The sequence below is a fragment of the Scyliorhinus canicula genome, chromosome 5 (assembly GCF_902713615.1).
Source record: "Scyliorhinus canicula chromosome 5, sScyCan1.1, whole genome shotgun sequence".
In the NCBI taxonomy this organism is placed as follows: Eukaryota; Metazoa; Chordata; class Chondrichthyes; order Carcharhiniformes; family Scyliorhinidae; genus Scyliorhinus; species Scyliorhinus canicula.
In genome coordinates, this window is record NC_052150.1 from 215,596,603 (window position 1) to 215,610,347 (window position 13,745).

At 48.4% G+C, this 13,745-nt stretch overlaps 1 protein-coding gene across 2 annotated transcripts in view; it reads left to right on the forward strand.

Annotated features, from left to right (window-relative positions):
• scn5lab (sodium channel, voltage gated, type V-like, alpha b) overlaps positions 1-13,745 on the forward strand; it is a 707,937-nt gene that overhangs the window by 506,334 nt on the left and 187,858 nt on the right. For both annotated transcript variants that reach the window (XM_038798482.1, XM_038798481.1), the window contains one exon: positions 6,560-6,695. In XM_038798482.1, coding sequence (XP_038654410.1) covers positions 6,560-6,695 — 136 coding nt within the window. The remainder of the gene's footprint in view (positions 1-6,559; positions 6,696-13,745) is intronic.

Here is a 13,745-nt window from a genome sequence, read left to right on the forward strand (position 1 = left end):
AACCACTGTGCCATTGTGCTGCCCATGCCTGCTTTGGCTAACACGGGAAGAATAGAATTGTAGCCCAGCATCTTCAATATATCGAGTGGTGCTTCACATGGAGTGAATTATTCACAAGTAGATTTACCATTGTTAAGTTGTTGGAACAATCATCTCACACAAGTAAGCTCACACAAGTAGCAGATGAACCTATTATTGGCAGGGTCGGGATGAATTTTCAGAGCATACCACAAGCCATCAATGCTGACTGAAACTATCAGGTATTGTTTTGGTTTGATGTTCCATCCATGGGATAGCATCTCTGTTGGTGAGCGCTCCCTCAGTACTGCCCTGAAGTGACAAGCTACATTGTGTGTGTATATTGTGAAGGTGGGCTTGAGCCTATAACTGAAGCAAACGGACACCTCAATGATTCCTTCTTCAGTGATCACTCACTGGCGACTAAGAAACTCCGTGTGACTGGTCATGGGTTCTGTGGGTCCTTGCGTGGCTGATGAGCCCGACCCTAGAACCGCATCGTCAACCACACACTTGGCAGATGTTTCCAAAGATGCTTCGATTCGACATCGCTGGCATTCCTTTCTCAGGCTCCTTTTCTGGGCCTCCTCTTGCTGTCAGGTGTCAGGAAGAATTGTGGCCCTTCAATCAGGAGGTTCTTCCAAATGGGACTCTTCTGAGCAAGGGTCTCCCAGGCATTGATGTTGGCATTGTATTTCATGAAGTAAGCCTTCAGGGTGTTTTTGAAGCGCTTCCTTTGTCCTCCTCCTGTTCGGAAGGCTTCCTTGAGCTGAACAAAGAAGATTTGCTTTGGCAGTTGGGACTCTGACCTCTGAAGTACATGTGGAGTTGGTTTCGGAAGACCATGGCATCAATGCTTCTGCTCTTGGCTCCTTCAAGAACACTGATGTTAGTAGGCCGATCCTCACACCTGGTGGGAAGAATACATCTTAGACAGCGTTGCTGGTAACTCTCTAGGGCCTTTGGGTGATGTCTGTACATAGTCAAAGTTTCTGAGCTGTATAGAAGAGTTGGGAAGACGACTGCCTTGTACACGAGCATCTTGCTATTAGCCCGAATGTTGCTGATGTCAAAGATTCTCGCCCTTAGACGTCCGAAGGAAACACTCGTGGATTGGACATGTCATTGAATCTCCACATCGATGCCAGTCTTAGATGAGAGGAGCCTCCCAGGTATGGGAAATGTTCGACGCTTGGTAGGATTTCTTTGATCATCTTGAAAGAGGGAGAGACCGGATCTCGCCCTGGGTGGGATAGTAAAGGACTTGAGTTCCTTGAGGTTGATGCTGAGACTGAATTTTTCGGTATGTCTCCAGGAAGGTGTTAAGCACGGCTTGGAGATTCTCTTCAGAAAGAGCGGAGATGGGGATGTCATCCTCATACTCAAGCTCCTCGAACCATGTCAGTGTCGCTCTCTTCTTGGATTTCATCCTGTAGATGAAATTGACAGCACCGGGAAACTTGTTCTTGACAAGGTGAAGTTTGGTGGCAATGAAAATGGAGAAAAGAGTGGGGGGTGATGACCATCCCCGTTTGACTCCAGTCTTGACCTCAAAGGATTCTGTCTTGTTTCCACCGGGTGAGGTCTGTCGTTGAGACCTCTGGGCGGCAGTGTGGCACAGTGGTTAGCGCTGTGGCCTCACCGCACCAGGGTTCCCGGGCTTGATTCTGACCTCGGGTCACTGTCTGTATGGAGTTGCACTTTCTTCCCATGTCTGCGTGGGTTTCTTCCAAGTGCTCCAGTTCTGTCCCATAGTCCAAAGATATCCAGGTTAGGTGAATTAGCCATGCTAAATTTCCCAAAAGATTAGGTGTGGTTACAGGGCTAGGAGTGGGGGATCGTGCTCTAGGAGTGGGGGAACAAGGGCCAGTGCAGACTCGATGGGCCGAGCGGCCTCTTTCTGCACTGTAGGGATTCTATGACTTCCAGATCTCACTGACCAGTCCACGTTGCCAATCACCGCAGTGCGCGTCTATGTGGGGGCGGGGGGGGGGGGGGGGGGGGGGGGGGGGGGGGGGGGGGGGGGGGGAGGGGGGCGCGGGGTAGACGCAGGGTGTGGGACATCTTTCAATGTGGGCATTCCATTGCACATCAGCAGACACACGGGGCGAGATTCTCCCATATGGGGAGAAATCGTAAGGCTGGCGTCAACTCCAGGCGGGTTTGACGCCAGCCCCCCCTTCCCGACCGGGAACTGATTCTGGTCCCCGGTCGGGGCTAGCAGCCCGACGCCGTAAACTCCGGCATCGGCAACGAATTTCGTTAAGCCCGCTTGCCGGAGTTAGCGCCGGCTGACGTGTCATATGACGTCAGCCGCGCATGCGCGGATTGGAAGACTCCAAGCCGCGCATGCGCGGATGACATCATCGCGCATTTGCGCGAAACCCGCGCATGCGCGGGCCGGGTTGCCCCTCAGCCGACCCGCGAATGGATACTGCGGGGCGGCGGAAGGAGAAATAGTGCGCGGGCATCGGGCCCGCTACCCGCGATCGTTGCCCACCGATCGCGGGCCCATGGCACCCTTGGCACGGCCGTGGTACTGCCGTGCCAATCGGTGCCATGGTTATAAAATGCGAGTGTTTACGGCCGTTTTTACGAACGGCCAGACCAGGTGTGTTTGCCGTTCGTAAAAACAGCCGTAAAGGGCTGGGAACTCGGCCCATCCATCAGCTGTGAATCGCTGCCGGCCGTAAAAAAAACGGCGGCAGCGATTCGTGTCGGGAGTTGGGCGGGGGGGGGGGGGGGGGGGGAGAGAATAGCGGGAGGGCGTCGGAACAGCGTGGCCGTAAAATTTTACGAGCCACGCTATTCTCCGCACCGTCGGGAGTGCGGAGAATCTCGCCCACGGTCCTTGACAGAGGGTAGGTCCAGTTCCAGTGACGAGGGAACTGGATATCTCCCCACTGCTACAGCCTTCACCTGCCATTGCAGCGTTGCCAGGCCATTGCCCTGGGTGACTGGGTCACTACTCCAGTGACGATACCACTACGCCCCACCTCCCCATGTTCCCGCCTACAACCTACAATTGCATCTGTTCCCTGCACTACGGCACAGGCAGCGCATTCTAAATTCAAACAACTTTCTGCACAAAAAGGAATCTTCCTCACACCACCTCTGGTGATTTTACGATTGCCTTAAACTTCTGCCATCTGCTAACCAACCCCATATTGAGGTTTCCCTCTGCCAGTGGAAACAGTTTCTTCTTAGTTACTTTATCAAAGCTCATCACGATCTTGAACGCTGGTATTAAATCTCTGGCTCTCAGGAGAATCGCAGCTGCTTCCACATAGCTGAATCGTTTAGTCCCTGGTACCATTCTAATGAATCTCCCCTCTACCCTCTCTGATGCCTTAACAGCGATGTCCAGGATTGTACACCATACCTCCATCCTGGACCTAACCAGCATTTTATAACAATTTAACACAACATTCCTGATTTTCTACCACGGGTACGGAATTTCCCCCTCCCCCCACCGCCGCAGCAGGTTTTCCCAAGGTGGAGGTGCTCCGCCATTGGCTGCTGGTCGGAACTTCCGGTCCAGCCGGGGTCTGCGGCGGATTGCACGGCTCGCCTGACCCGCAGCAGGGGGTCGACTTTGGTGAGACCGGAAGATCCTGGCAGCGGGAAAGGCCGGAAAATCACACACCATGACTCTGTGTGCAAAGCTAAAGATAGAGGGCGTGATTCTCCATCCCCAGGACGGCCAGAATGGCCAGAATGGCCAGAACGGAGAATCGTCATCGGGGCAAAATCAGGATGGCCACCAGGTTCTGAACCGAGCTCCGACCCCCATTGACGGTGTGAACAAATACCAGGCCGAACGCTGGTGCGAGCATAGAATTAATGCATATTGGTCGTAATGACGCATTTACATCTATTTAGCGGGCCAGTCACCTTATGCCACGCCCTGCCATGATTCTCCAATCCCCGTGGCCGGGGGTCACGTGGGTCACATGGGTGAGGTTCACTTGTGGTCTCAGCAATCATGAAGCTGAGGTGGTGACCTCATGGTGGGGCAAGGAGCTGCCCCACTGCAAGGACCAGCACGCAAGGGCCACGATGGGAGAGCCCATCCCACTCCACCCCCACACATTGCACAGCTGCCCCCAACTCTCAAGTATGGGGGTGATCTACCCCGCCCGCCCCCCCCGGGACCCCTGTAATTCGGGGCTCCCACAGGGAACCCTGTAATGGGGAGACCTCCCTCACCCCCCGCCCCCCCCCACACAGGGTACCCTGTAATGGGGAGACCCCCCTATTGGCACCCCTGTGATAGGGAGATCCCCCATAGAGGCCCCTGTGATAAGGGGACCACCCCACAGGGACCCCTCTGATAGGGAGACGATGCAGAGGGACTCCTGTCACAGGCGGACCCACCAAAGGACCCCCCTGACAGACCCCCCCCCAGGAAAAGAGACCCCCGCAGCTCCGCATGTCCATTCCTCAAAGCAAAGCTGCTGTGCGTCCGTCTGGTTCCCACAGACCCACTATCGGCAATCCATTCATAGCTTTCATAGAACATGGAACATACAATGCAGAAGGAGGCCATTCGGCCCATCGAGTCTGCACCGAACCACTTAAGCCCTCACTTCCACCCTATCCCCGTAACCCAATAACCCCTCCTAACCTTTTTGGTCACTAAGGGTAATTTTATCATGGCCAATCCCCCTGCACGTCTTGGGACTGTGGGAGGAAACTGGAGCACCTGGAGGAAACCCAGCCAGACATGGGGAGAGAGTGCAGACTCCGCAGAGACAGTGACCCAGCGGGGAATCGAACCTGGGACCTTGGCGCTGTGAAGCCACAGTGCTAACCACTATGCTACCGTGCTGCCCATGTTTGTGATTGACAGCTTGTAAGAACCACCTGCAGCTTTGAACCATTCATATCCCTTTAGGACCGCATTGACCGCATCAAAGAGTTGAAAGTGCACTAAGTGCATTCCAATCACTCAAGTGTGTGATTTCTCTGCACATACCTCACTATGGGCATCCCCCTACTACAGGGTTCCCTGGGGCGGGGGGGGTGGGGGGGCCACCTCGTACTTGGGGGTGTGCGGGTCACCCAGGCAATCTGGGGGTGTGAGGTTGCTGCACGGTGGTGGTGAGGGGGGTGGGGGGAGGGGTTGCTGCGCCAAATTGAAGTGTGTGGGGTGGAGGGGGGAGCCAGGGCTGATATGTGGTGCGCAGGTCGGTGGCCAACCACAGGACTCCGCCATCAGCCTCCTGCTCAAGGTGGCAGCCCAATAGCCAGATTCCCTGGGAATCCCTCATATTCTATGCCATGCATCGATTTGCACGATGTGGACCAGTGAATTGCATCCTACGTTCTGGCCGCAAGGGGATCATAAAACTGGGTGCAATTCAGCTCCGGCGGGAGAACAGATTCCCCAAATGGCAAATCCAGCCAGAAGTATAAAAGCAAAATACTGCGGATGCTGTGGATCTGAAATAAAATCAGAAGATTCTCAGCAGGCCAGGCAGCCGCCGTGGAAAGTGAAACTGGGCTAATGTTTCAGGTCTGTGAGCTTTTCTTAGAACAGGGAACAGTTAGAAATGGAAGAGGTTTTCAGCAAGCGAAAGGCTCGGAGGTGGGCGGCAGACAAAAGGGAAGGTCGGTGATTGGGCAGAGGGCAGAAGAGGTTAAATAATGAAAGAATTGGTGGTGCACGGCCAAAGGTAGTCAGGGGACAAGTAAAGAAGTGAAAGATGTGCCTAGAGGAGGTGTAAATCGCTGGGCAGCAATCGTTTAAACACAAAATTAAGGAATCGAGAGACACGAGAGAGAAACCAAACCAGCAGAGAAACACGGGACAAAATGGAGGCAGAGGTTATAATCCAACATTTTTGAACTGAATGTTGAGTACAGAACACTGCAAAGTGCCCAGTTAAAGATGAGCTTGTGTTGTGCTTCACTGTAGCAGGTCAAGGACAGAAGGATTAGCGTGAGTGCATGACAGAGAATTAAATTGTCAGGCAATTGGAAGACCAGGGACTGATTTGAGGTGTTTGGTGAAGTAATCACCTCAAGATTACTTTCCCTAATGCAGAGGTGGCCGCATCAGGAGCAGCAAATGCAGCAGATTAAATTGAAAGAAGTACATATAAATCACTGCTCCACCTGGAAGGAACGTCTGGGGTCTGCAAACTGTGGTGAGAGAGGAAGTAAAAGAGCAGGCATTGCATTTTCTGCGCTTGCATGGAAAGTTGCCATCGAGAGGGGAAGGGGTGTTGGGGACAATTGAGGAGTGGACCAGACTGTCATGAAGGGAACAATGCCATCAGATTGCTGAGGGTGCACATTTTCTAACTACTCAAACAGAAAGAAACGCACCATGTTTGAAGATGTTGAATGAGTGATAGAAGAAGGTGGGCATTCTCCCCAGTTGATTATTGGCCGAAAGGTTAACGGCATCAATGATGGAGAAGTTATTTCATCAAGTCAGATGCGCGGTATCCTGCTCCTGACGGCTTAAGCAGGGAGGTTAGTGTTTGGTATTATATTCCAGGCTTAACATTGTTCCTTTCTTCCTCCTGAACAGTCTTCCATGTCGGACAACGATTTGAGTAAGAAGCATTTGCTGACAGATCACCATGCCTCTATGGGTTACCTGGAAGAGATACATCAAAGAGAGCGGGCAGTCAGTGCAGCCAGTGTCCTCACCAATACCATGGAAGGTAAGATTCAGAGGTGTTCGGAGACAAAACCAAAAAACATTCCTTGAAATGGCGGAAGGGATACAGGAAAGTTTGCAAAGGACATTCTATTTAAGCCCTCTTTGCTTATTCTCAGTTTCATAATGGGGAAGATATTCCCTCCCAAGCTGAAGTAATAACATTGGTTCTACACTGCATTGTGCTGCACCTTGTACAACACGGCCAAGCTGCTTACCGATCTAAGCCTTCCCCTATGTCCCTCTAGTGGTCTGTGCCGTTTTTTCCTGGTAATTATAAAAAGTGCCATTCTAAAAAAAGATTCTATCGGCCTGGTACATAATTCAGACTTGGAGGAAGGGACTAAAGGGAGGCTCAGACAGGTGACTCAGCTGCTAACATTATATCCACTAAACTCAAACATTGTTCTGCTTCAGGACTGTGTGTTCAGAGTGACTCAGTTCAGAGTGACTCAGTTCAAAGTGACTCAGTTCAAAGTGACTCAGTTCAGAGTGACTCAGTTCAGAGTGACTCAGTTCAGATTGACTCAGTTCAGAGAGACCCAGTTCAGAGTGACTTGGTTCAGAGTGATTCAGTTCAGATTGACTCAGTTCAGAGTGACTCAGTTCAAAGTGACTCAGTTCAGAGTGACTCAGTTCAGAGTGACTCGGTTCAGATTGACTCAGTTCAGATTGACTCAGTTCAGAGTGACTCAGTTCAGAGTGACTCAGTTCAGAGTGACTGAGTTCAGAGTGACTCAGTTCAGAGTGACTCAGTTCAAAGTGACTCAGTTCAGATTGATTCAGTTCAGAGTGACTTGGTTCAGAGTGATTCAGTTCAGATTGACTCAGTTCAAAGTGACTCAGTTCAGAGTGACTCAGTTCAGAGTGACTCGGTTCAGATTGACTCAGTTCAGATTGACTCAGTTCAGAGTGACTCAGTTCAGAGTGACTGAGTTCAGAGTGACTCAGTTCAGAGTGACTCAGTTCAGAGTGACTCAGTTCAAAGTGACTCAGTTCAGATTGATTCAGTTCAGATTGACTCAGTTCAGAGTGACTCGGTTCAGATTGATTCAGTTCAGATTGACTCAGTTCAAAGTGACTCAGTTCAGAGTGACTCAGTTCAGAGTGACTCAGTTCAGATTGACTGAGTTCAGTGACTCAGTTCAGATTGACTCAGTTCAGAGTGACTCAGTTCAGAGTGACTCAGTTCAGAGTGACTGAGTTCAGTGACTCAGTTCAGATTGACTCAGTTCAGAGTGACTGAGTTCAGAGTGACTGAGTTCAGAGTGACTGAGTTCAGAGTGACTGAGTTCAGAGTGACTCAGTTCAGATTGACTCAGTTCAGAGTGACTCAGTTCAGAGTGACTCCGTTCAGATTGATTCAGTTCAGAGTGACTCGGTTCAGGTTGACTCGGTTCAGATTGACTCGGTTCAGATTGACTCTGTTCAGAGTGACTCGGTTCAGAGTGACTCGGTTCAGAGTGACTCAATTCAGATTGACTCAGTTCAGAGTGACTCATTTCAGATTAGCCCAGGCTCAGGTTGTTTTTTTCCATTGAATGCATGTGGCCTTTGCTGGAGCAGCCAGCATACATTGCCCCCTAATTCTCCATGAGATAGTGGTGGTGAGCTGCCTTCTTGAACCGCTGCAGCCCATGTGATGTACGTACACCCACATGCTGGTAGAGAAGTAGATAAAGGATTTTCACCCAGCGACAGTGAAGGAACGCCAATATATTTCCGAGTCACGGTGAAGAGAGGTTTGAGAGGAATTATTTGTTGAGGATGTTCCTTGTCTGTTAGAGTGACTGGGTTCGGAGTGACTGCGTTCAGAGTGAGTGGGTTCGGAGTGAGTGGGTTTGGAGTGAGTGGGTTCGGAGTGAGTGGGTTCGGAGTGGCTCAGTTCGGAGTGGATCAGTTTACAAGATACGTTAATGTGAACTAGACTTCCTGGTGTTATGATCTGAGCGGATCCCTTCCTGCTGAATCCCCTGATATCTCATCTGGAGCCAAGACATCCGTGTGCATGGCTGTTGTATAAGGTCCTGGACACAATTGGATTTGACTGTAATCAACCCCACATGCTGAGATTGCCTGCTGGAGAGTGACTGGGTGCCAGGGCAGTCATGGAGCACCTTTGGTACTGTATGCAAGCTAATTCACCACGATTACGTGAAAACCAGGAATAGAAGGCAGAGAAATCCGATGGGCAACATAAACGTTTAAAAATATTTGATTGAAAATAAACAAAAATGCATCCGATCCATCTCTTACTTCACCCGAATTATTCGCAGTTGTGTTTGCTTTGAGCAAAGGGTTGGTTAAATTCTCTCTTTGCACTCTGCAGCCATCTAGCTGCCGTTCTGAACTGATGCAGAGAAGCTTAGTGCCTTCGATATTCTTTGAATGGTGTGGGAATAGCTGGTGGAGGCACTGTGGACGAGAACTCAGGGTGTTGCCGCTCAACCTTTCAGATGCTAAGTCAGTGAGGAGCAGCAATCAGCAAAGCAAACAGTTGAACTATGTCTCATGTCAGTATATATTTGTTCGGGTGAGATTAATTGGGCTTGTGGTGATTTCACATCACGGCCCGCTGCATGGCTGTATTTGAAAAACTGGCACAGCTTTGTGAGCAAGTGTAGCGTGCGACGTGGCAGCTGCTCCAATAGATTTGGTTAATTTTTAGGTCAATAGAGTTAATGGTCTGGAAGTATTTGCCTGGCCTTTATAAAGATACACTGAGCAGCCACTTATTCTCGCTCAGACTTGCCCTGGTCTATGTATCATTCCTGAAAGGTTCAGCTGCAACTGAGGGGTCTGGGTGTCAGGCAAACACATCCAGGAGTTAGCAGCTTCGAAAGGATTTGCAAGAAGGTTGGTAGATAAGAGTGCAGCTATATTGGGATCTACTGACAGTGCCGGCTCCATAGCCCTCAACTGGATTAAGGACTCTGCATGGAACGCAGTTAACATTGAATAAAAGATGGGTGACTTACAGAGAGTGTGTACATGGTGCAGAAATACTGAAAGGTGTGACTGGAACAGATGTCACGATATTATTACTCGACACCTCATGCAGCAAATAGCAATCATGGGGGCTCATGGACTGTTGGTCTTTATCTCCCAGTTGGCCTTTCTCTTTCCTGAAAACGTAAATCTAGTTTGCCAGACACCCAAGAAGCAAAAATTCAAACGGGTAAACAGAAAATTAGAGATTGTTGTCAGGGTGTTCTTTTTGCAAAGGGTTGGAATTAACCTCCAAGTTCTGGAAGGGACCAGTGCTGGGAATTTCTCCAGAGCTCCCCGGGTTTATGCCCAAACTTCCAACAGAGTTCCGTCAGAAATTCCAAAGACAATTCATCCCACCTTGGAGCCGTGTGGGAATCATTCGGGTGCTGAGAGTGTGACTTTCTCTCGCAGCCGATATGGACCAAAACCCTACATCCTCATCCAAGAACTGAGCATGGGTCCAAGGGTCACAGCCTGAACTACCCACCAATATCGAGAAGGATAGAGCGTGAATCATTGGATATTTAAAAAGTCTCTTGACTCCAGGAAACGGAAATTCAAGGGATGAGGTGGGGGGGAGCTGTGGCAAGGAGACAAAGAATTTGGAAGTAGGCCATTAGTCCCAGTCGAGCCAGTTCCATTGTCATTCAGTGAGACCATGGATGATCTGAGCCTAACTACAACCTTACCTGCCTTTGTCCTTATGGGTGGCACTGCCGCACAGTGGTTAGCACTGCTGCTCCATAGCGCCGGGGTTCCAGGTTCGATTCCCGGCTTGGGTCATTGGCTGTGCGGAGTCTGCACGTTCTCCCCCTTGTCTGCATGGGTTTCCTCCGGATGCTCCGGTTTCCTCCCACAAGTCCTGAAAAACGTGCTGTTAGGTGAATTGGACATTCTGAATTCTCCGTCAGTGTACCCGAACAGGCGCCGTAATGTGGCGACTAGGGGATTTTCACAGTAACTTCATTGCAGTGTTAATGTAAGCCTACTTGTGACACTAATAAAGATTAAACATTCTATCACTTAACACTTGGATAACAAGAAACTATTAATCTCAGCTTTAAAATGTACGTTTGTCCTAACATCAATTACCTTTTGCGAAAGAACGTGGCAGACTACTACCATCCTTTGCAAGCAAAACATTATACAGTTTAGATTTCTAACGACAGAATGAGTTAAGGGTAAGAGATGTTATATTGATGCAATGATGTAAATAGGAGGAAGGATACACAGGGAGACAGATGCTAATTAAATCAAGAGACAGGAAAGATAGTAACGGAGAAAGAATTTCAACTCTAATAAAGCTTTGTTTGAAGAGGAAGATTTTGAAGGCTACCTGCAGTTTACTGCTAGTGGGAGTCCGCCATCTTCAATATTGATGCAGATGTAGGAAAGTTGGTACATGTCCAGAAAATAGGAAAAAGTCGGAGAAGTGAACCGGGTGTCCATGTTTGGAACCGTCACTACAATTTTACATTGAGAACTCACATTTCTAAGTTCAGAAGAACACCCCAAACCGGTAGAGGAGAATCGTGTGGGCTGAATTTTCCTATGGGCTCCATCATCCCAATGTTGGGACTAAATGGGGGTCTGGAGGCTTCACTTAGAACATAAGAACGAAGAGCAGGATTAGGCCATTCAGCCCCTCGAGCCCACTCTGCCAATCAATACAATCATGGCTGATCTCACCTTGGTCACAACTCCGCTTTCCTGTCCATTCTCCATAACCCTTCAACCCATTACTAATTAAAAATCTGACTATCGCCTGAAATGTATTCAATGTCCCAACATCCAGTGCACCCTGGTGTAGTGAATTCCACAGATTCACAAACCTTTAAAAGAGAAGTAATTTCTCCAGTTCAAATATGTGCAATCTCTCTTCATAAGACACACCTATCATCTCTAGAATCAACCTCCTCTGAACTGCCTTCAATGCCACTGCATCCCTCCTCAAATAAGAGGACTAAACCTGTACACAGTACTCCAGGTGCGGTCTCAACAATGCCTTGTACAGTTGCAGCTTTCTACTTTTATACTTTCTTTGTCCATGAATGCCAAAATTACATTTGCCTTCCTTAGTACCTGCTGCAGCTTCATATTAGCTTTCTGTGACTCATGCACGAAGACACCCAGATCCTTTTGCACCAAAGCATTTCTCTCCATTTGGATAATAAGTTGCCTTCCTATTTTTAAGACCAAAATGGAGAACCTCACACGTTAAACTCCATCTGCCAAATTTTGGCCCACTCACCTAACCTATCCATATCAATTTGTAAATGTCTTATTTCCTCATTGCAACTGACTATACCACTTATTTTAGTGCCATCTGCAAATTTGGCAGAAGTACCTATTATCCCTGCATCCAAGTCATTGATATAAAGTGTAAATAGTTGGGGCCTGAGGACCGATCCATGAGGCAGCCCACTAGTTACATCTTACCAACCAGAAAAACACCCATTTATCCCACCTCTCTGCCTTCTGTTGGTTCGCCAGTCTTCTGTCCAAGCTAATAAATTGCCCCTAACTCCATGTGATCTTACCTTGTAAAATAACTTTTGTGCAGCACCTTATCAAATACCTTCTGGAAATCCAGATATACTACATCTACAGGATCTCCATTATCCACTTGGCTTGTTGCATTTTCAAAAAACTTTGGCAAGAACACGATATTAACCCTTCATAAAATCATACTAACCCTGATGGATTGTGTTTTGACTTTTCAAATGTCCTGATATTACTTCCTCAATAATGAATTGTAACGATTCCCAACAACATATGTTAAACTAACTTGCCAGCAGTGGGATTGGCACAGGATATTCCCAGATGTAGCCTCCTAATTGACTACTTCCAAGCACGCCATCCATTTAAGAACCAGGTTCAATGGCCAATCCAATCCCTGGTGATCGCTTGTAGATGGGAGATGGGTCCTCCTCCAACACTGCCAGCACAATCAGATGGCTGGCAGCTCTGAATCTTCGGTAGTCCCAACTAGAGTCGTATCCGCTGCTTAGGCAGGTCGGCAGTGGGGCCAAGCAGGAAGGGATGGGAGGGAAATGTTCTGAGTCACTGTAGTGAAGAACTAACACAAGTAGAATGGACTCACCTTATGTGCTGTAATCTTTAATGGTTTCATGTCTCAATTTTTAAAGAAATAGGATAGCTCATTGGAAGAGTTGAAAACATTACATGGATTCCATCATCCACTAGCTCCTACACACATTGATGCAGCAGTTTATGCGAATGAATGGCATCAATTGGTCTGCAGTCAGGTCACTCTGGGAACGCACTTGAGCCAGTTCCACTATTCAATGGGATGATAACTGATCTGCATCCTTCTCCGTTAATCAGGCTTGGCTTTATATCCCTGAAGGCCAACAATATAATTAGGTGGAAGGAGGCCTGTTTGGTGGTTAAACATTGGCGTGGACTAGTGGTGCTGAATGGCCTGTTTCAGTGTTATACATGCCATGTATTGCGACATGATAGGGGACAGTTTAGCTCAATTGGATGGACGGCTGGTTCGTAGTGGCTGATTATTATTATTATATTGTTATTCATGAAGGCCCCGCCTTCTCAACCTCAAAGAGCAACGCAGCCCATCTGGCTCTATGATGACTACTTTAGAGAGAATACTAAATAAATGTCACCAAAAAACCAGCTTTGTAAATTAGCTGATGTTAATTTTTATTCTGTAAAGTGCTGCCTTTGTTGAGCTGAACAGTCAGCTGTGATCTGAAGCAAACTTAAACCCCAACTAACTATTTGTAAATATGTTGACAGGTATACACAATAATCATTCGAACTCGGTGGTATATAATCATTCTTTGCTTTCACTTTTCCTCAGCTGCCTCCTAAAAGCTGAGCTACTGGTAAATAAAGACATTGATATTATGCTCCCACATGTCAAGAATCAATACATTGAGGTTACACCGTGATGGTTAATGTGCACTTTTCAGTCTGTCTAGTCTCTCAGTCCCAGCAGCAGATCAATAGAAACAGTACTGAGCTGGATAAACCTGTCAATGTTCCCATTCACGATTGTGCATAAGCTAATAGTGTTCCC